The sequence below is a fragment of the Pundamilia nyererei genome, unplaced genomic scaffold (genome assembly GCF_000239375.1).
Source record: "Pundamilia nyererei isolate P.nyererei 1_Seehausen unplaced genomic scaffold, PunNye1.0 scaffold00232, whole genome shotgun sequence".
NCBI classification, from domain to species: domain Eukaryota; kingdom Metazoa; phylum Chordata; class Actinopteri; order Cichliformes; family Cichlidae; genus Pundamilia; species Pundamilia nyererei.
The window spans coordinates 379,739-399,975 of record NW_005187633.1 but is presented as its reverse complement, the minus strand read 5'-3'; the positions used below and the strand labels follow the sequence as shown (position 1 = coordinate 399,975).

The 20,237-nt window shown below is 43.9% G+C and overlaps 3 protein-coding genes across 7 annotated transcripts in view; 1 reads left to right on the top strand and 2 right to left on the bottom strand.

Annotated features, from left to right (window-relative positions):
* Positions 1–2,839: 2,839 nt before the first annotated feature.
* On the bottom strand, positions 2,840–4,742 carry rpl15 (ribosomal protein L15). The gene is made up of 3 exons (XM_005748868.1): positions 4,525–4,742; positions 4,291–4,427; positions 2,840–3,203 (listed from the first exon to the last, which is right to left on the bottom strand). Exons 1-3 carry the CDS (start codon positions 4,694–4,696, stop codon positions 2,898–2,900), a joined length of 615 nt encoding a protein of 204 aa, XP_005748925.1. The 5' UTR covers positions 4,697–4,742; the 3' UTR covers positions 2,840–2,897.
* A 1,222-nt stretch (positions 4,743–5,964) lies between these two features.
* On the top strand, positions 5,965–10,152 carry nkiras1 (NFKB inhibitor interacting Ras-like 1). The gene is made up of 4 exons (XM_005748860.2): positions 5,965–6,099; positions 6,311–6,411; positions 6,642–6,883; positions 8,428–10,152. Exons 2-4 carry the CDS (start codon positions 6,318–6,320, stop codon positions 8,668–8,670), a joined length of 579 nt encoding a protein of 192 aa, XP_005748917.1. The 5' UTR covers positions 5,965–6,099; positions 6,311–6,317; the 3' UTR covers positions 8,671–10,152.
* Positions 10,153–10,190: 38 nt separating this feature from the next.
* The window catches only part of ube2e1 (ubiquitin-conjugating enzyme E2E 1), a 14,083-nt gene continuing 4,036 nt past the window's right edge, over positions 10,191–20,237 (bottom strand). For 4 of the 5 annotated variants that reach the window (XM_005748861.2, XM_005748864.2, XM_005748863.1 and 1 more), the window contains exons 4-6: positions 12,216–12,348; positions 11,763–11,910; positions 10,191–10,924 (exon numbers count right to left, since the gene is read on the bottom strand). In XM_005748861.2, coding sequence (XP_005748918.1) covers positions 10,827–10,924; positions 11,763–11,910; positions 12,216–12,348 — 379 coding nt within the window. In that variant the 3' untranslated portion in view covers positions 10,191–10,826. Of the gene's footprint in view, positions 10,925–11,762; positions 11,911–12,215; positions 12,349–12,684; positions 14,762–20,237 lie in introns of those variants that run through there. The other variant, XM_005748865.2, reaches the window with a different exon arrangement.

Below are 20,237 nucleotides of genomic sequence, written 5' to 3'. Positions count from 1 at the left end.
GGTCTCTCAGGTCAGCTGACCAGCTGCTCCTGGAGGTACCGAGATCCAGGAGGAAGCTCAGAGGGGGCGGGGCCTTCTCTATTGTGGCTCCAAAATTATGGAATAATTTGCCCGTGCATGTTAGAGAGGCCCCTTCACTGTCCACTCTTAAATCACGTCTTAAAACCCACTTTTATTCCTTGGCTTCTAACCTCAGTGAGACTCAGTTTCTCTTTTAATTGAAGTAGTTATTTAATTAATGATTTCACTCTTCTTTTATTTGTGTTTTATTTATATCTCATGTAATTTTATTTTACAGTTCCAATGTACAGCACTTTCTGTCAGCTGTGGTTGTTTCAAAGTGTTTTTTAAGTAAATATGATGATGATGATGATGCATAAAGTTAAAAAGATGAAAACTAATAAAACAAGTTTAAAAAAGACTTTTCATTGGATTCAGTTTCATATGATGGATTATGCAGAAACAGTCGAACACGGCTGAAAGGTAACACTGTTGCTTTATTACATATTCAGGTTGTAACTCATGTTTTTGAAAAACAACTAAGTAACTAATTACTTAATCAGTAATGTAACATGATTACTTTTTGGAGATGTAATCAGTAATTAGTAACTAATTACTTGCCCAACACTGATGGTGAGGGGTCCAAACTCTAGCAACCACAGGTAGGCCTGCAGTCTGACAGCAAAGTGCTCCAGAAGCACAAAATGATACTGTGAAGTCTTTACGATCAGTCAAGCTCTCGTTAAAGAAAGATCTTAAATCTGATTATGGATTTAACGGGGAACCAGTGAAGTCCATACGGGAGGACTGTGGTCTCTGTTTGCTAGTCCCTGTCAGACTCTACCTGCAGCGCTCTGGATCGACCACAAGCTTCTTAAGGAAAACCGAACTTCTTTTCCTGTTGGGTCGTTTCATGATCAATGAATCAAAGCTCAGAGTCAGGATGTTTGACGCCTCAAACTTCATGAGCACAGAATGACTAAAAATATAACTGCAACAAATAATCATTTGCTTCCTGTTTCTATATATATTTCTTTTTTTCTTTGACCAACTTTGAGCATCAGTGTCACAGTTTTTATCATAGTTTCATATAAATAGACAGTTTTACATTCACTCAGTTTTGGCTCTCTGATTAATCCAGGGGTGTCCAACCCCAGGCCTCGAGGGCCGGTGTCCTGCAGGTTTTAGACGTGTCAGCTGATTTAAAGGCTAAATGACTTCCTCAACATGTCTTGCAGTTCGCCAGAGGCCTGGTAATGAACTCATCACCCAGGGTGAGATCTAAATCTGCGGGACACCAGCCCTCGAGTTCCCCACCCTCTGGATTAAACAAATCCTATGGCTCTTACCTGGCAGGTGTACAGAGCTCAGACAGAGCTGATGTGGGTCAAAATCATCCAGGTGTGTTCCCTGCTAACCCTGCAGGTCGAGTCCTGTTGCACTGGTTATTTCACAATTTAGACTTTAAAATCACACAAAAAATAACCAAACCACTTGAACTATACTGAGCTGGTGCTGATGTTGTTCTTATGCTTAGCCTAAAGCTGCACCTCTTCCCGTGTTCTCAGTTGATGATAGTCACCCAACAGGAAAGCAGCCGGGCATCCGGAGGAAGTGTGGTGGAAATCCAAATCGTTCTGAACCAACCGTCTACCACGGCACAAACGAGCAGATGAAAAGCACAGAATGAATTCACAGGTTGGACTTCAGTCCTCCTTCTAGTGTCCCTGCTGGAACCTGGAACTGTGAACGAACTTCTACGGCCCACCTGCTCACTTCACTTCAATTTGTCCTCAGCACATCTTCACATGAGCATGAATCCCGTCACATACACAGGAATACTTTTACTTCTTAAAACTCTGTTTGGATCAGTCACCATTTATTTGTTTTCTAAGTCATCCAGTGTGTCACTGTCACTCTTTCTGCACCACACAGGTCAGACTGTGCAGGCTCTCAGTGAGGCCTGTTCTATTAGCATCACGGTTATTCTAACACCCGATCCTTTGTACTGGTTAATGTAAACATACTTTTTTATTGTATTTTATTCAACATGAGCAAAACTGACCCAGTGTCTTCAACCCCAGGTGATGTGACAATACACCCACCTACTACAGAACTTAATGAACCTTGGGTGGGGAAATATGGAGCATGAAATCAATATGGGGGAAGACGCTGATTGAAGCATCCCTCGTTGCCAGACTGAGTATTTCAAAATCTGCTGTTCTATGGAGCAAAGCATGTGCCAGGTACCCCTCCTCACATACTTATGAGAAACCGAAGCAACAGATTTGCTAAATGTTTCGTGGGATGACAGGTTCAGAGTTTGGTGTAAACAACGCTCAAGCACAGAAGCAGCTCGCCTCCTCCCAGCGTGAGATGGCTGTTTGGGCTTCTTAGTACCAACTAAGAATCACTTCGATTACAGCACTAAGTACAAGGAAACTACAGCGCTTCTAAAAGCCTGCGATAATAATTAATGTGCAATACACACACTTATTCTTCTTTTTTTATTACCATGTTAATATACTGTGTTGTGTTGTTTGTGTTGCGTTGTGTCATATCGTGTCGTGTTTTTTTAAAAATGATAATCTCTTTAGTTTTTAACTTACATTTTCAAAGACGTTGAGCTGCAGCTCATCTGAATGATTTTTCTCCAAAGTGCCACAGGTACAGAAAGCTCCCACAATTTTAATTTTAAAATAACCTTGTTCCTAATCCAGTAAAGTGTAAATGTCTTCACTTGCACAGGTCTGGCACGAGGACTTGTCGTGATAACCCTTTGAAAGAGCATCAGTAAAGAGCGTGCTCACGTTCTACAAACACAATGAAACGACACAGATCACCCCCATAAAAAGAGCTGTTTATTTTTGTAAATGTACAGGCATGGCTGGCACGCTCTAACGGTAGCGGTGCAGCTGCAGGGTGTTGCGCCTCTTCCAGGCTGCATGGCGGGAGCCTCCAATGGTCAGGTGGAACTTGTGGCCCTTACCCAGGCCGCGGCTCTTCTTACCCGCCGATGTCAGGCCACGCATCTCTCTGTGCTTGTGCACCGCTCTTGTGAGCCACTGGGTGTCTGGGTTGCGTCTGATGGCCTTGTGGAAGGTATCGACCAGGATCACCTCGAAAAACTTGTAGGTGGAGTCCTCGCCCACCCAGTAAGAGTTGAGCACTCGCAGGGCACCGCAGTGACGGCCAGCACGCTCCTACAAAATAAAAGTCATGTTTAGTCTTAGCAGGGTAATCACATTCTAAAGCATTCAATATCTGCTAGCCCCTGTTGGCAACAAGCTTTAAATCCAATATTCAAACCCACAGACAATGTCAGACCTGCCCGAGCCACTCATCACACCGCTAACCTTTGTGTGCTCACGTCAGGAAAACAAAAGCAAGCAGCCTTCACCACTGAGAAAGACGTCTGCACGAGTGCAGGCCTCAAACCTCACCAACGCACAGCTTCATTTGGGAAAAATAACTTCCAGCCACTGCAACTTCCCATTTCACAGCCAGACATGTTCACTGGATGTTTCCCCTTCAGAAAATTCCACACCAACATCCTGTGATGTTAGTTTCAGTCAGAGAGCTAGCTGTAGCATCACAGGTAAACGTGATAACGTTATGAAAGCTGCTGCACAAGAGAGCGTGCAGTATTCTTGCTTCTTCCAAAAACAGATGCACGTTTTTTAAAGTGGTGATTAAAGATTGTGGATAAGCCCATGTTTGTCAAGTCAATCCCACTGTGCCCACTCATCCCACCAGCTGCATGAACATGACCAGTGCAGTTAGTGTTCCATTAACACTCTGCAGAGAACCTGTCCAATCTGTAAGCGGACAATTTTGCAATAAGGAAAATTGTACACACATTTACATCACGACAGAGAGCACATACTAAAGTAATGCAGCGTCTAACATTGCACGCCACATTTATACAGGACTGCTGAGGGGTGCAGGATATCGGCCAAGAATATTTTATAACAAACAAACAGGAATCCAAACACTTTTCATTTCACAGATCACATCATTCTGTAGGTTTCAACACAAGATACGACCACTGATGAAAACTATTTGCTGGGGTGTGAGTGGCAACTACACCTTTAACATTGTTAATCCACCATCACACTAAGCTACTGTGGGCAGTAAGGCATCCTTTCATATTACTAACACGATATTCACATTAATGTAATAAAATGGGTAACAGGCTTAATGATGCTCAATGTCACATTCAGTACTGAACTATCTGACGCTTGGTGTAGCTTCATGAAACCAAGGTTGGATCAGCAGGTATGAACGTACCTCAGCGATGGACTGCAGGCTGCGGGCGAACTTGATTTGGTTGACACCATGATGCACTGGTTTGCCGTAGGTAGCACCTTTGGGGACGGGGCGTTTACGACCTCCACGGCGCACACGAATACGGTAGATCACGTAGCCTGTTTCGATCGAACAAAAATATGCAATTACCCGAACGGGTACAGATGATGACAGGTGACAGACGTGGAGGCGAACAACCACAGGCACAGCACTCACCTTGCTTGGCCTTGTAGCCCAGCCTGCGAGCCTTGTCTGGCCTGGTGGGTCTGGGAGCACGGTGGAGGTTGGACAGCTGACGGTACTGCCAGCAGCGGACGCGGAGCAAGAAGCGCATCACGTCGGACTGCTTCTTACGCCATAGCTCCTGCATATACTTATATGCCCCCATGTTGACTTATCTGAGAAGAAAAAGAAACTTTGGTCAAGTCATTTTTGTCAGCTTGTTAATTAAAAGCTCATTAGGTGCTACCTCCCTTTACAGTGCAACCAACAGTTCAGCAGAGCAACACTGTTTACGGCAGCTACGCTGAAGAGCCCAACAGGTACGGTCTAACAAGTCTTTAAATCACTGAACTGTTGGCAAGTTACAAGATTAGTTCGGCACATTTTAAATAGAAATTCATGTATTACTACATTTCAAACGGCACATGGCTGGACGTGACCTGGACTGGATACCTTCAGAATATGAAGGCTACGCAAACACGTCCATGCTTCAGGTTTCCCCAAAAACATTCAGACACACGAAGAGAATGAAATAGCGACACAGCAGATGTAGCCACTCCACGCTTAGCATAAGCTGTATACATGGCTAGCATAGCCGACAGCAGCACACCGCAGTTGGCCGGCTCTTTGTCACATAAATACCCACAGAAATAACTCCACAGAAATGCACGCGTACGTGGGACAGTGATCCAAACGCTAGAACTCTACATTTATATAAATAAATCACAGTGGAAACGACACGTTAGCGGTCCCTGGCTACCAGACAGAGAGCATCTGAACGCCACTAAAGCACAGGATTCTAATCAAAGCCTTTAACCTTTTTCCACGAAATAGTCACAGAGTACAGATTGATAACAAAGCACTAAGCTACAGCCCGAGTCACAGATACAGATGAACGGGTCTACATGATGATTTTAACGGATTACTATTTGGTCACAAGCACAGAAAAACTCGCTTACATGATGGCGTACTAGCCGGAAAGAGAGAGGGCAAGTACCCAGCATGCCTTAAGGAAAACGGCAGTAGCGTACTTCCGCTTTTCGCAGTGCTCCTGGGAAATGTGGTCTTCTTTTCTCTTCGACTTTTCGCGTTTGTCACTTATGTGGTAATTTTCAGAATCAAACACGCGCTCGTTGTCCAGTTTCCAGTGTTTTCATTCCTACAAATATAAAGCAAAAATATTTGTAAACATAAAGACAAATTCGGAGCCATAATTTACTGCGTCGAACTGCATATTAATTAGGAGTCAATTACAAAGTCAACATTAATAACATGCGCTAAACTTTTTTTTTTAATGTAATTTTAACTTGTCTTTAATCAGCTTTCATATTTTCTACAGATAAAATGAATGAATAAATAAATAAATAAATAAATAAATAAATAAATAAATAAATAAATAATAACGTACACGCGAGCAAAGTTGGTGATCTTCGAGGGCTCTGACGTATGGTGAACTGCGCATGCGCTCTGACAGAACCTGTCGCTCTCTAATCTCACAGCAGAATGGATCCTCCGGTCGTGGTTCTACGCTTGCAGACCTGACGGAAGCCTCGTCTCTTCCTCACTAAAGTTAGCAACTTTTCTCAAACATACAAAGAATTTAAAAATATGTGTTCGTATTTCGGCTAGCTGGCTAAACAATAGCTAGCTTTAGCCAGCTAGGTACAAGCTAAGGGTGAACATGTCTGTTGATGTTTTGAGGGGCTGTCGGTCGTTTTGATGTTACTGTGGTTCTAACGCGTTTCTGTACACACCGTGACCTTCTGTCTTGATGTCACAGACTCGACATGGGAAAAGGCTGTAAAGTTGTGGTGTGCGGCCAGGCGGCTGTGGGAAAAACTGCTATTCTGGAACAGCTGCTGTACGGAAACCACAGTGTAGGTGAGGACTGGACTACAGGGGCGTGATGTTACTTGTTTCAGTGACGAAGCTTTGAACACTCTTTATTTGGCATAACATACGTACATTCTTCCAGGACATGAATTGTTTGGTATATTTATATTACATGGTGTTGATACATCATGCTGTATGAGAGCATTCCAATGCTTCATTGCCAAGATCCTCATTTGCTGTTTCAGTAACTCTTTTTATTTTTCGTCTGTACCTTTCAGGGTCAGAGTCTAACGAGACACAGGAGGACGTGTATGTGGCCTCTGTGGAAACCGACCGAGGTGTCAAGGAACAGCTCAGGCTCTATGACACCAAGGGACTGAATGATGGACAAGACCTCCCTAAGCACTACTACTCAGTGGCAGATGGCTTTGTGCTTGTTTACAGTGTTGACAGCTTGGAGTCTTTCAAGAGGGTGGACGTTCTGAAGAAAGAAATAGATAAGTCCAGAGATAAAAAAGAGGTGAGGCTGGGTTGAAGTCTGCTCGGGCAAACGTTGCACAGATTGCTGGCATATCATCCCAGAACTTCACAAGTTCTTTTTCTGTGAGCAGATGTCTAGTTTTTGCCTGATTAAATAATATAATTACATTTAGAGTATTTCTTAACAGCTCTAGTTTCCGCCTCTTAGCTGTACAGCTTTACAGTGAGTGTAGTACTAAACAGTGTAAACTGGAGCTTATGGAGAATAGAAAGAGATAAGACATGTTTGGACGTGTCTTTAAAACTTGCTAGAAATCATCTGAATGGTTTTATACAGACAAATCTATACATTTATGAGTATAAAACATGTTTGCTCTTAAAAGTGAATACTTGTATCATTTTAAAGATATGCATATAATAAGGTCACTGTTCCAAAAAACATGACCAGCAGCACCAAGAGAACCTCAGCGTTCACAAATAACAACCCACAGACAGAGCAGACCTAAACAGGAAGATGAAGGTGGAGAAAGGAGTCGACGTGTAACACTTAGGGAAGCTACTCAATGTTGCTACAATATCACGGGTGGAGAGGGCAGCTCCACCAGTTTGAGTTCAGGGCCTGTTAGCCTTTTTGACACATTTAACATTACGGCATTTTATTCTCCATAGTTCAGTTTGTTATCTGCTCTGACCGAATTTTGTTTAGACACAGAGGAAGCTGCAAACCTGAACTCTGATAGCAATAGCATTTGAGTTTTAAACTGACTTATGTTTCAGCTTCGCTGTAGTCATCCTCGCTGCTCATCACATTCTGACAGCCTGATCTCTGATCACTAAATTAGTGGATCACGCGTTGTTGAAACAAAGGCCTCAGTGAGGCGTCTCTGGACCTCCACAGTGCCATGAGCAGTTCCACTGTGGGTGTTTTCGCTGCTACTGCTGACTGTTAAGCTTTCTGTGACTTTGCAGTGTCATCAGGTTTGTTCTGCACACTGTCAGCCAAACCTAAAAGCAGTCGGTCAGCCAGATGTTCAAACTGGGATGGAATGCGCCAAAACCTTAGTTAGCCGTGGTCATGTGACAAGGATGTTTCGAAACACCTGCGCTGTGTGAGGTCGACGCAGCATTAAAACAAATGCATTTTAAGCACAGACTCATACACTGATGGATGCATCGGGTGCAATTTGGGTATCTCGCCCAGAAATGATTTGACATGTGTGGGAAAAGCTCCAGTGAGCGTCCACAGTCGCAGCTGGGGGGGAACACCACGGGTGTGAGCTTTCATATCGACTGTTTGAAACGCAGTAAGAAGCGAACATGAAGCCTCCTGACTGCGAGTAGACACAGTATTGATATATAGAGATAAAAACATGTTTCACAGTTTGATAGCCTCAGTATATTTCTATAATGTTGGTTTAAAAAAACCCTTGAATGTGTAGAATATTCTCGGACAGGCGGATATTTGGAAAAACAAAAACTTTACAGAGACGTTGGACTCTAAAATTCCACACTGGCATGTATTCGTGTTTTCTCCTGTGTAAATGTAGATCACTAAAAAGTGACGTGGCTTTGTTTTGGGTGCAGGTGATGGTCATAGTGCTGGGGAACAAAACAGACCTGCGGGAGCGTCGTCAGGTAGAGCACGAGGCAGCACAGCAGTGGGCACGAGGCGAGAAGGTGAAGCTGTGGGAGGTGAGCGTCACTGAACGCACCTCGCTCATCGAACCGTTCACCCAGCTCACCAGCCGCCTCACGCAGCCTCAGAGCAAGTCGGCCTTCCCTCTGCCTGGACGTAAGAGCAAGGGGTCCCCATCCAATGACATCTGACACACTCCTTCCTGCGTTCACTCCCAGCAGCACGCTGTGGACGGGATTTCGGTTTAGCAGTGGGACTCGTTTAACCGTTTGGGATTTTTGCTTGATGACATAATTGATGGCCTGCTTCGAGTACAGCCCTGGGGGAAGGATGTGGTCACACAGGCACTCCTCTGATACAGGAATGTAGTTTTTCTTTTTTAACTTTTTAAGTTAACGACACGCTGGAAATATTCAGTAGGTTATACATCCTTCCAGCGCTGCTGCGGTCACTCATCTCTGTACAAGCTCAGAAGAATTTTATGTATTTTTATTTAAATAGTCGTTTCTTCTGACTGCAGTTTGTCGTGCTTATCATGACCATACGTCTGCCAAGTTTTGGATTGTGCCTGCTGTTGATGAAACTACAGATGGATGCAGCCTCTGTGACATCACCACTTCATCAAGTCTCATGATGAAGCTGTAGATGTCTTTGCTGTCAGGATTTTGAAACTAAGGTGGTGACAGCGAGAGGTGGAGCTCACTGTAACACCACACCTCATTGGCTAACATGATTGGTAAGTAGTTAGCTAATGAGCTAGAATAATCAGATCTTTAAACAGGTTATGTGTCCACTATGAAGTGAAAGTAAGTAATCCAGGTGTTTATGGTCACAGACGGCTCTTTTCCAGGAATGAGTGTCACACTTGTTCGTCCTTTGAGTTAGGCACCTTTGTATGCTTGAATGATTCACAGATCAGTGTTAAACAGCAGATCTGAAGAAAACTTTGAAAGAACTTCAGGAAATGAAATGTTCTGTTGGATGGATCGATCCTTTATCGTCTGTACCTGTTGACGTAGACAGTGACTTTAACTGAACCAAATATTAGAGAGGAGTCAGGGCCCAAACCTGGTAGAGAAGCAGGCGTTGAAAAGCTGCGTGCGCACAGGTGATCACACGGGGAGGTTCAAACCATCTTAACAATGGAGAACCAAAGATTTGGGAGGGTTTGACTCCCAGCGTTACACATTAAGCAGACGTGTTGTTATTAGATTACTAATATGAGCTCTCCCTTCAAAAACAGGAGGCCAGTACAAACCTGTCGTTTCCCATTCAGTGTGAACGCCGCGTCCTTCCTGTCCTCTGATACGACTGCGGCGGTCAAGTATGGCCTGGTAGCAATAATAGTCATGGTACTGCCTTTACTCGTGATGTTTCATGTTTCCTGTACACGCAGGAGTGCAGTCGGTTTAATCCGACAGGGATGTGTTTGCCTTTCTAACTGTAGACGTTGTTGAGAGGAAATATTTTTAACTAATTTATTTTTGTCACTTTATTGAGCCTCATTCCTTTACTTGTGAAAATGGTGATGAATGATGATCTGACGTGTCCTGAAAGTGTTTTGACAGTAATAACATTTAATGTGCTGCTAGTAGAACAGAGGTGAAATATCTTGGCTAATGTACTCTGCTCTGTAACAGTCTGAGGATGCACTGAATAAAATGTAGCCCCTTCATGTTATCAGCTCCTGAAATGATGGGAAACAAGTGGGTCGCTTTGGTTGGTCATGTTTAATCCTTAAAGGGAGAAACAGTGCTGCTCTTCATCGGTACAGAACACAAACCACAACCAACATCCACCTAAACACGTCTACATGTGGAAACAACTTTCTCTAAGTCTGAGCGTGGCAGCAAACGCCAGAGCGGCCCTCGGGTCCCAGCGCAGTTATCCCAGTGTTCGAGTGACTGCTCGCTGTGACAAAGTAAGAAAACCTTCAGACGGTCACTTCAATGTGAATGAGCTTAAGCAGAAATGGGTGCTGGTAAACGTTAGCTTCTCTTTATTCTCAGCAGCACACAAATACTGAGAAGTGCAGCCTGTAAACTACGGCTGCAGCTCGCAACACTAACTGGAAGTTTAATACAAGTGGAAATTTACACTGACACCACTGACTGGGAATCATGCTGACACATTTCATCTAGTAGTTAAGTATTAATGCCCATCGTCAAGCACGGGCGAACTATTCAAAGAGGAGACACTAAATGTGCTACTGGCAGATCTGATTATAGTCAGGCCAAAGGATAACTTAATACAATAAACAACATAATGTCAGGATTGAAGACTTCAGTTCCAAGATTAAAAAACAAATCCTCCTCCCGGGTCGTCCAATCAGCAGCAGCTCGGGCCACTATGTGGCGTAGCGTTTGGTCCACTGTTTGGCTATCCTGTCGTGTTCAGGTCTGTTTGTTGTGTACTGTGTGGCGATGCTTCCAACCAGAGGGTCAGCTGTCAACAAAACAACAACACGTTACTTTATTTACACACCTCCAGCTGGGCTGAAAAACTACAGCAAAGTACACAGAGCTGTGTGTGGGTGACAGTGCTGTTTGGGATGAAACCGGTCATCACAAACACACACAGGCTGCATGTCGTGTGTGTTTTTTTTGGTGTTACGTAGAAGAAAAAACCCCTCTGGCTCCACAGTGCTCACCGTGGACACGCACTGGTCTGAAATACAGCCTTACTGAGCGCTCACAGCTGGTCACATTTATTCTGCCACTGAAACTACACGTCGTGGCTGATGTAGAAGCCCAACGTCTTATCTGCTTGTGGGTCAAACCAGTACTTCCCACTGCACCACCACGCCACAGGAGTTTAACCTGATCAGTTACATTGTACCACAGCTTCCTTTGAAGTCCTACATGGATAAAGCATGAAAACAACATGACAAAAGGTCTTTATTCATTGTAAAGCTGGATCACAAAAATGGTCCTATTTTCAGTTTTTATGTGCAGCTGTTGAACACACCGTGGAGTATCAGGACCCAAACACTGAAATTCATGGAACTGCACATTATGTTAAGTACAAGAGAAGCTTTCCTGATGCGACTGAGAAACAGCATTGCTGTCGAGCTTTTCAGACGTGACTACGGTAAAGCTGCAGCGAGCCGCACATGCATCTAAACTGATGACTCTGCTGCCAACGTTAGCGCTCTGCTGCATGTCAGAAGCTACAACTGCAGTGAAGACCCTGGCCTCGTCGATATCTGGACAGGATCTGATCCACGCTTCGATATCTCGGCTTTGTAAGTCTAACAGAGTTTGTATGCACGTGAGGCTCTCACCTGGGTTGCAGTCAGTGAGCAGGGAGCAGATGGACAGTAGGACCTTGGAGATGGTGAGGGCGGGACTCCAGTTGTCCTTCAGGATGTCCAGACAGATCACGCCCTGACTGTTGATGTTGCAGTGGTAGATCCTCGTACGGAACGTCACCTGATCACACAGGTAGAAACTCCATAAAAATACAGCTCGTTACAATCAAGTGTCACTCAAGAGTCAACATTACAGAAGAGCAGCAGCTCGTGGGTTTAAAGGCCAGCACTACATGCCCCCCCTCCCCACACACTCTTTGAAAAGAGTCACACATGAGGCTAAACTGTTTCCACATGAGGTCTGAAACTTAGTTAAGCTGCTAAAATTCATGTAGCTACTCTCCACAGGACAGAGGCGCCCTCTAGTGAACAATCTGAAATAAAACATTCGTTCATGTCTTTTGAATAGCAAGCATTCAGTTTCACCTTGGGTGGTTTGAAGGGGTAGTCTGGTGTGAAGGCGATGTCCAGGAAGAACACTCCCCCCTCGTACACGGAGCCTGGAGGGCCCAGGATGGTGGACCTCCACTCATAGATGTTGTCTCCTTTGGGGCCGGCGCTGGAGAACACAAACAAGTACTTAGTGGTTCTTCAATGATACACAAGCTCAGCACTGAGGTTTTACTTCAGTCTTCACTCTGGGGATGAAATGAAACGGTTACTTTGAAACTAAAACAGTATCACTGCACAGTTTACCACAGTGTGTTACTCAGACACCCCACACCTTCATAAATGTTTGTTCATCTTGGCATCAGTTTTCTTATACACCAAATGTGACACACACAACAACATCATCTTCCTGGCACTTGAAAGACAAGAAGTTCTACAAACACTACTCTAACAGTGAAGTCAGAGCATGCCCACACTGCAGTCTCTCCACTCATCGGGAACATACCTCTGACACTGGTGCTGTGTGTTTACAGGCTTATGACTTCTAGAAGGTGTGAAGGTGTGTATTAAATGGACACGGTGTGGGGGGGGCATGTCTGGGCTCGTCTCTGCCTGCACGAGGCAACGTAAATGCACAGCACTGTGGTAGTAATGATACCTCCACATCGTAAAGAAGTACACTGGTGCTTTTGCAGAGGATGTAAGATGACACAGCCGTCATGCACGGGTCCTGGAAAACACCTGAAACATCAGTATAAGCATCAGTATATCCAACCATCACAGTGTGGTTCCTCGTTACACACCAACAGGCTGGAACAAACACTCGGCATCAACTGTGTAACTTTCAAAATGACAGCTCCAACTGCGCTGACACGCAGGAAGTGTTGTTTCATCTAAAAGCCCTGTTTTTAATCCCCACATCACTGCTCGTTACAACCATATGAGTCACTGGCAGTAGACTGGGACATGGGCTTCACATGGCTGTGCAGACAACACAAGGACTGAGCAGTAGATGGGATCCAACAGCAGCTAGTTAGACACGTTAACGCTGGCGGTGTTTTCACATCACTGGATGCCTGACAGAGTAACACCAGATACACCTCACAGTTTGCCTTTTCATTCATTAGGACGTTCGACGCAAACGTGGAGAAAAACACGATTTGTTTCATGGAAAACTTCACGCAAAACACAAACGATGTTTAAATGAACCAATATTGACACACAGTCATTTTCAATTCTATTTTATTTATATAGCGCCAAATCACAACAAAAGTCGCCTCGAGGCGCTTTATTTTAAAATCATGTGACGCACACATCAGGTTTCAGGGACACAAACAGCACCTCGTCACCGCGTCTGTGTTCTTGGTGGCGACAGGAGAAAGAAATGTCAGGCAGTGCTGACAGATACAGGACAATGAAGGGCCGGACATTGATGTGCCGCTCCTCCTTCCAAACTAAAACAAAGCTATTAAAGAAAGAACAGGTAAAGCAATGAGTCAAATATTCTTAGAGCTAAATCAGCTCTGAGCAGCATTTTTGCCTTCTTGCATGATTCTGCAGTCTGATGTTTGCTTCATTCTTAAATGAAAAGACATTTTTGTCTGACTTGCAACGAGGGAATCAGACGTCATCTGAAGCGTTGCAGCTATAATCACACAGACTGATTATAAGGCAGAAAATATACAGGAGACAGGTGAGACAGCGAGTGCAGGTAAAAAGAGAAGTCTGCTTTAACATGACAGCTCACGCCACCACCAACCCTCCAATCAGCAGATGACCTGCTCTCGCTCCTGAGCTACAGCCACCCCCATAATCACTCAGATCACGCTGCCTCTTTTCCACGAGCACCTGCTGTGGCGTCATTTGTATGCAATACAACACAGCACAGGTAACGCAGTATTTGCTGTTGGACTGTCCCTTGTCATACCTCATCGTTGGTTTGGCATCAGGGCCCACTGCCTCAATATTTCAGCATGACTGCTGTGAAGGCAGAGCAGAGCAACGCATTTATCAAGCAACACAAACTGAAACCCATCGGTGAAAGCTGCAGTATTAACTGATGGCTAACGTCTGATACATGCTGGTTATGAATAAATGTCGGGAGGAGTTATTGTATGTCACTGAATAATCATGTCTCTGACTCAGCCAGCTGACACCCGTGCTGTCCAATCAAAGGTTGCACAAATGATTGTCTTTGTTCCTGTATCTCTAACCTCTCCAGGGCATCGCCTCATGCTGCCAGTAGTGACCCTGACCAAATATGAAACTAGTGAAAAACATTCAAAAGGTGAGGAGTGGAAGCATGTCAGTGGGCTCCACCTGTACAAGCATTCCTGTCTCATTGTTGCAGCTGTTGTCATTTCCATTAACACTGAAACTGACTGACAGCGTCCTCTGCTACTTAACTGACCAGATCAATATCCTAGTTTAACTGACACGAGGCATCAGTCAAGATCCAGATTGTGCCAACAACAGATATTCTATTACTTCCTATTAGGGCTGGGCGATATAAGGACGATCTATTTTTAGGCTTTATCGCGATATATATCGAGATATCTTAGAAATATGGTCTCTAAGCAGATTCTTACTCTGGATGGCATTACCTTGGCCTCCAGTAACGCTGTGAGGAACCTTGGAGTCATGTTTGACCAGGACATGTCCTTCAACGCACATATTAAACAAATGTGTAAGACTGCTTTCTTCCATTTGTGCAACATCTCTAAAGTTAGAAATATCCTGTCTCAGAGTGACGCTGAAAAACTAGTTCATGCATTTATTACTTCCAGGCTGGACGACTGTAATTCATTATTATCAGGATGTCCTAAAAACTCACTGAAAAGCCTTCAGCTAATCCAAAACGCTGCAGCAAGAGTGCTGACAGGGACTAGAAAGAGAGAGCATATTTCTCCTGTTTTGGCTTCCTGTTAAATCCAGAATTCAAAATCCTGCTCCTCACATACAAGGTCTTAAATAATCAGGCCCCATCTTATCTTAATGACCTTGTAGTACCATATCACCCTATTAGAGCACTTCGCTCTCGCTCTGCAGGCCTACTTGTTGTTCCTAGAGTATTTAAAAGTAGAATGGGAGGCAGAGCCTTCAGTTTTCAGGCCCCTCTTCTGTGGAACCAGCTTCCAGTTTGGATTCAGGAGACAGACACTATCTCTACTTTCAAGATTAGGCTTAAAACTTTCCTTTTTGCTAAAGCATATAGTTAGGGCTGGACCAGGTGACCCTGAATCCTCCCGTAGTTATGCTGCAATAGGCTGCTGGAGGATTCCCATGATGCACTGGGTGTTTCTTCTTCACTCACTATGTGTTAACAGACCTCTCTGCATTGAATCATACCTGTCATTAATCTGTCTCTCTTCCACAGCATGTCTTCCTTCTCTCACAGCAGATGGCCCCGCCCCTCCCTGAGCACTGGTTATAATGTCTTGAGCCCCAATACCTGCAGTCCTGGGGGCAGAGGGGGTGAGCTGCAGTTTGAGCCTCCATCAAGTCAAGTTTTTGATGTAAATATCAACATGTGTGGTAACCACAGAAACCTCACAATCTCAGCTAAAAGCTCGTATAAACCATTTCTACAACCACCACACAGTTAAAGAGCAGTCATGTTTTGCAACACGTATGTAAACACAAACAACAAAGCCATGAACTCTTGACTTCATGCAGCCAAACAAACGGCACGTTGTCTTAAAGCTGAGCTCGCACAGATTCCAAAGCTGCAGGTTTCGTCACGCTCCGACCAAACTGCACTGAACCAGCAGCAAAAGAAGAGCACAAATATACTTCACATTTGATAAGCAATAACATGGACTCAGCGATAGTCGTAGTTCATATCACAGCTGGTTTATTCAGAGGTTTCTTTGGACGTTCACATGTTTAAAACTGTCTTCATTTTGCAGTCGATGACTTTTCAGCTGGTGGAATAATTTCGTGGTGCTGCTCCCTTTTGCAGCAATACTTTCACAGCATATTTTGCAGATTGTCGCATTTTGTTCAACATCAAAATCCAGACTGAGAAACGCGTGCTCAGCGCAGGGTAGAACACTTTCTGGTTGGGAGGGGGGTTAATTGATGCATTCAGAGCGTTGGGAGAAGAAAAAGCCTCGCAGTGAATGACGTGCAGGAAGCTTAATATTGCCATGGTAACCTATACTCGATGGTTAGGAGGAAGCCATAGTAACCATCGTGATATGGCGAGTATATTCGATACATCGCACAGCCTTTCTTAAATGTACCGGTGAGGCTGCAGCTCCTCTTTGTGAACATAAAGCCCACTCAGTGCTTGGTGTGGGCAATAATACTCCATCACTGTTGTCATTCCTTTCCATATGGGAGCCCTCCCCTGGTGACCTCTGCAACATGCAAGAACATTTCAGCTGTTGCGTGTTTTTCTTTGACCTTTAACACTGAGCAGAGGACAACATGCTGGAAACATCCACAGCACACCAATGACCTCCCGATCTATAGAAACTAAAGTGTCTCCACACTGTGTGAAATCAAATTAATAAATCAGGCAGTAGTAGCTGTTCAGACTGATCCCAGACACAGGTCCCCGGTTCATCAATTTATCTCCTCTTAACTGTTGGAAGGAAGGAAGGAAGGAAGGAAGGAAGGAAGGACGGACAGATGTGTGACTGAACTGACAACTTGTTTTTAAATCACCTATGGGATGAACGTATGGAGTGGCACGGGGGTTTTCCCTGACTGCAAAATAACAGGATCACAAACTACAGGGTTCATACGCCTTTTTCAGGGTCAAATTCAAGCACTTTGTAAGCACTTTCAAGGTCCATTTTCAAGCTTTTCCAGCAAGCTTTTTATGTATAAACTCAAAATGCACATTTCACTTAAAAATTAAGATGTGAAAATGTGAACTACTTTTGATTTGTTCTCTATATTTCACCTTTAAAAACGGTTTATCTTGCCAATCTGTTATTTTCTCATTTTGACAAACTGTATCAGCACAATTTATCTACATTCAGAAAATTTTAAAACATGAGTAGAAAAAAGTGATACTTCTGACTGTAAAAACCACAAACATGTTTAAAGAATCAAATAGAAATTGTACATTTTGTACATTTTTAAAAATATGCACACGTTTTGCAAACAACAAAGCTTTATGGTACTGTTTACTTGTTTTCCATGTGGAGGCAGCGTTTACACTGCAATCTGCCTTTGGTGGCTTTTTTACAGCAACTGTGACGTTCACTTGTAGAACTGACACACAAAACAAAACAATGACCACACACACACTAACTACACAAGACAACACACTAACTTGACTCCAAACACAAATCTATCATGTTTCAAAACTCGCTCTCTCTTTCTTTCACTCGCTGTCTCTCGCCCGTGTCACTCCTAAAGATCCCCCTCTTCCTCAACAACCACATGCCACATGTTGTGTCCGTCGACCCCAGAGGGTTCATCAGAAAGCCTGAAGTTGGCTAGTTGTGTGACGGGCTAATGTTTCAAGCTTTCACGTGAGTAACTCATATTACTGCTACTGCTAAGTAATGTTAGCTAAGTTCACAGCATATTCCATAAATCTCCAGGCCATAACTAACTGTATAACAGCGCTGCCGCATTGCATCACACTCAGTGCACTTCAATCATTTCTCCAGCAGGTTTGACAGCAAATCATCATCATAATGTTAACAATGAGCATGTGTAACGTACACGTGCTGGAAAATTATTTACTAGGACTCACCTATCATGTGACTGCAGAGCGCAAACTCCGTCATTGTTGTTTTCCATCAAACACTCATTAAAACAGCAGCTGCAGGTATGTTAGCGCACTCATCCCCACAGTTAGGGGAGGGGCGGGGTCACATATTGAAACAGACAGAGGTGCAAGGCAGCCCAGGCAGAGACATTTTGCTTTTACATTTTACTCATTTTATTTCTTTATCTATTAAAAAATAAAACTATTCAGTGAGACAGTTATTTGTGGAGAATGAAATGCAGTTACACTTTCAAGCACTTTTAAGCACCACATCTGAAATTCAAGCATTTTCAAGGATTTCAAGCACCCGTACGAACCCTGAAACTAAGACACATCAGTGTGTGTGTCTTACAAAGTAAATGCAACGCACAGTCTCTTATTATGGCCACGTTCCCATATGACAAACATCCGGCGGATGGTTCAAAGGTTCCAGAACAAAACCGACTCAGCACCTCGATTTGTTTTGTTGGAAAAAATGCAACAGTGGCTGTGTTAGCGAGCGCGTCCACACGCAGCATTTCTGCAACCTCAAGTGTCTGTTTGTGTAAACAAATGAAGCCGAACACTGATCACAGCTGAGAGCATCCTGGGTACAGACTGCTTTCACTGCACTAACAGCACTGCATGTCGTTTCTCTCTCAATAACAACTGAAGAAAGGGCAGGATTATGATATCAACACTGTCAACACTGGGACAGGAAAAGCTGGACGGGGTAATTCATGACCCGATGATCTGACTTTAAAGCAAAAAGTGTGGAGGGACGATGCTTCGTGTGGCAGGATGAAGCAGTTCATTCATCCAGACAAATACTGAGCAAGGCTGATGGTCTCCCTGTAGTTACTTACATTTGGGTAATGAATAGCATTACATGAACCTCCAATAAACCCTGAAGTGACTCAGTATCAGTGTGTATCCTGTATCAGGCTGTGGTCCTCTGGCATTGTTACCCTGCACACAGCCTTCTTGTCACACTCAAAGCCCACGCTGACGACTGCTCCCTTTTCCTAATATTCCTGCCTCAGCACAGAGTCCACATTAATCAACGCTCTTGTTTGAATGAGCCTCTTATTCTGCTCCAACTCAAACCTTTGCTCTCTCAGAAACACTGTAATAAGCTGCCTGACTGACACAGTCCAATGACTGCAGAGAGGCTCAATGCAACAGCTCCACGCTCCTTACAGAACCTCCAATTGAATCTAACGGATCAGCCTGTAAATGTTCTCTCAGTGCTTTATGAATCTCATGTTGTAGCGCTGACACTGCCTCACTGAAAGCGATCCAGAGTGATACATCATCCATCCAGAAACAAAAACTCTATTTTAGGCTCAAATAAAATGGAAATCAATAACCGAGGAAAACGTCCAGACACGTACATCGAACCCACACAGGCTCCAAAACTCTTTCACGGGCTATAAATCAAAAAAGAACCCCACGTGCCTGTTTACTGTAGGTTAGGGCTGCTCAATTAATCGAATTTTAATCACGATTACGATCTGGGCTTTCAACGATCATTAAAAATGACTGAGCCGATTATTAGCCCCTCCCTCATTTATCCGCGACACATTAAAGGCCGGTCCGTGAAAATATTGTCGGGCATAAACCGTCCGTGGCGCAAAAAAGGTTGGAAACCGCTGATTAAGAGGACCCGAGGGAAGCTCGGAAAGCTAAGCAGAAGTTATTTGGAGAGTGACTGCCGTTGGTTGAAAAGAGAGTTTAAAACAAACTTCAGTGGTGTTGCACTATGTTATATTATTTTTTAAAGTCATTGTTAACCCTTTAAAGCCGGTCAGAGCAGCACGCCCCGTTTTGTGTAACTATTTTTAAATCCCTGTAGAACCTGAACCGTGTAAGCTAGCGCAATAATTTGTTTTGCATATGAAACCGGAGGAGTTGTACTTACATCTGATGCCATCAGCTTGTCCTCGGTCACGGTTTCCTTCCACATAAAGCTTTGCAAAAATTGCATAAAAAGCGCTTGCAGGAACAAAAACATAATATTCCAGAAACACGCTTTGCTGATCAGCTGTTCGTAACACTTCCCACAGTGAAACACGTCAGCGCGAACTGTCGCATGTCCGCCATTTCCTGTCTGAAACCAGAAGTGACGTCATTTTCGCGGAAATGTAGTTTTTTACTTGTAGGCCTTAAAAACCTATACTGGTCATGTTTGACTTTTCTGAATAGTTGCTGGGATGCTTAGAACTCATATTGCACTGCTGGAAATAGTTTGTTTTGATGCACCTGCTGTTTTCTTTGCAAATTTGCATCATAGGATTGTTTTTTCGTTTTTCCTGCAGTATATAAAAATTGGTGTATCTCCAAAATAA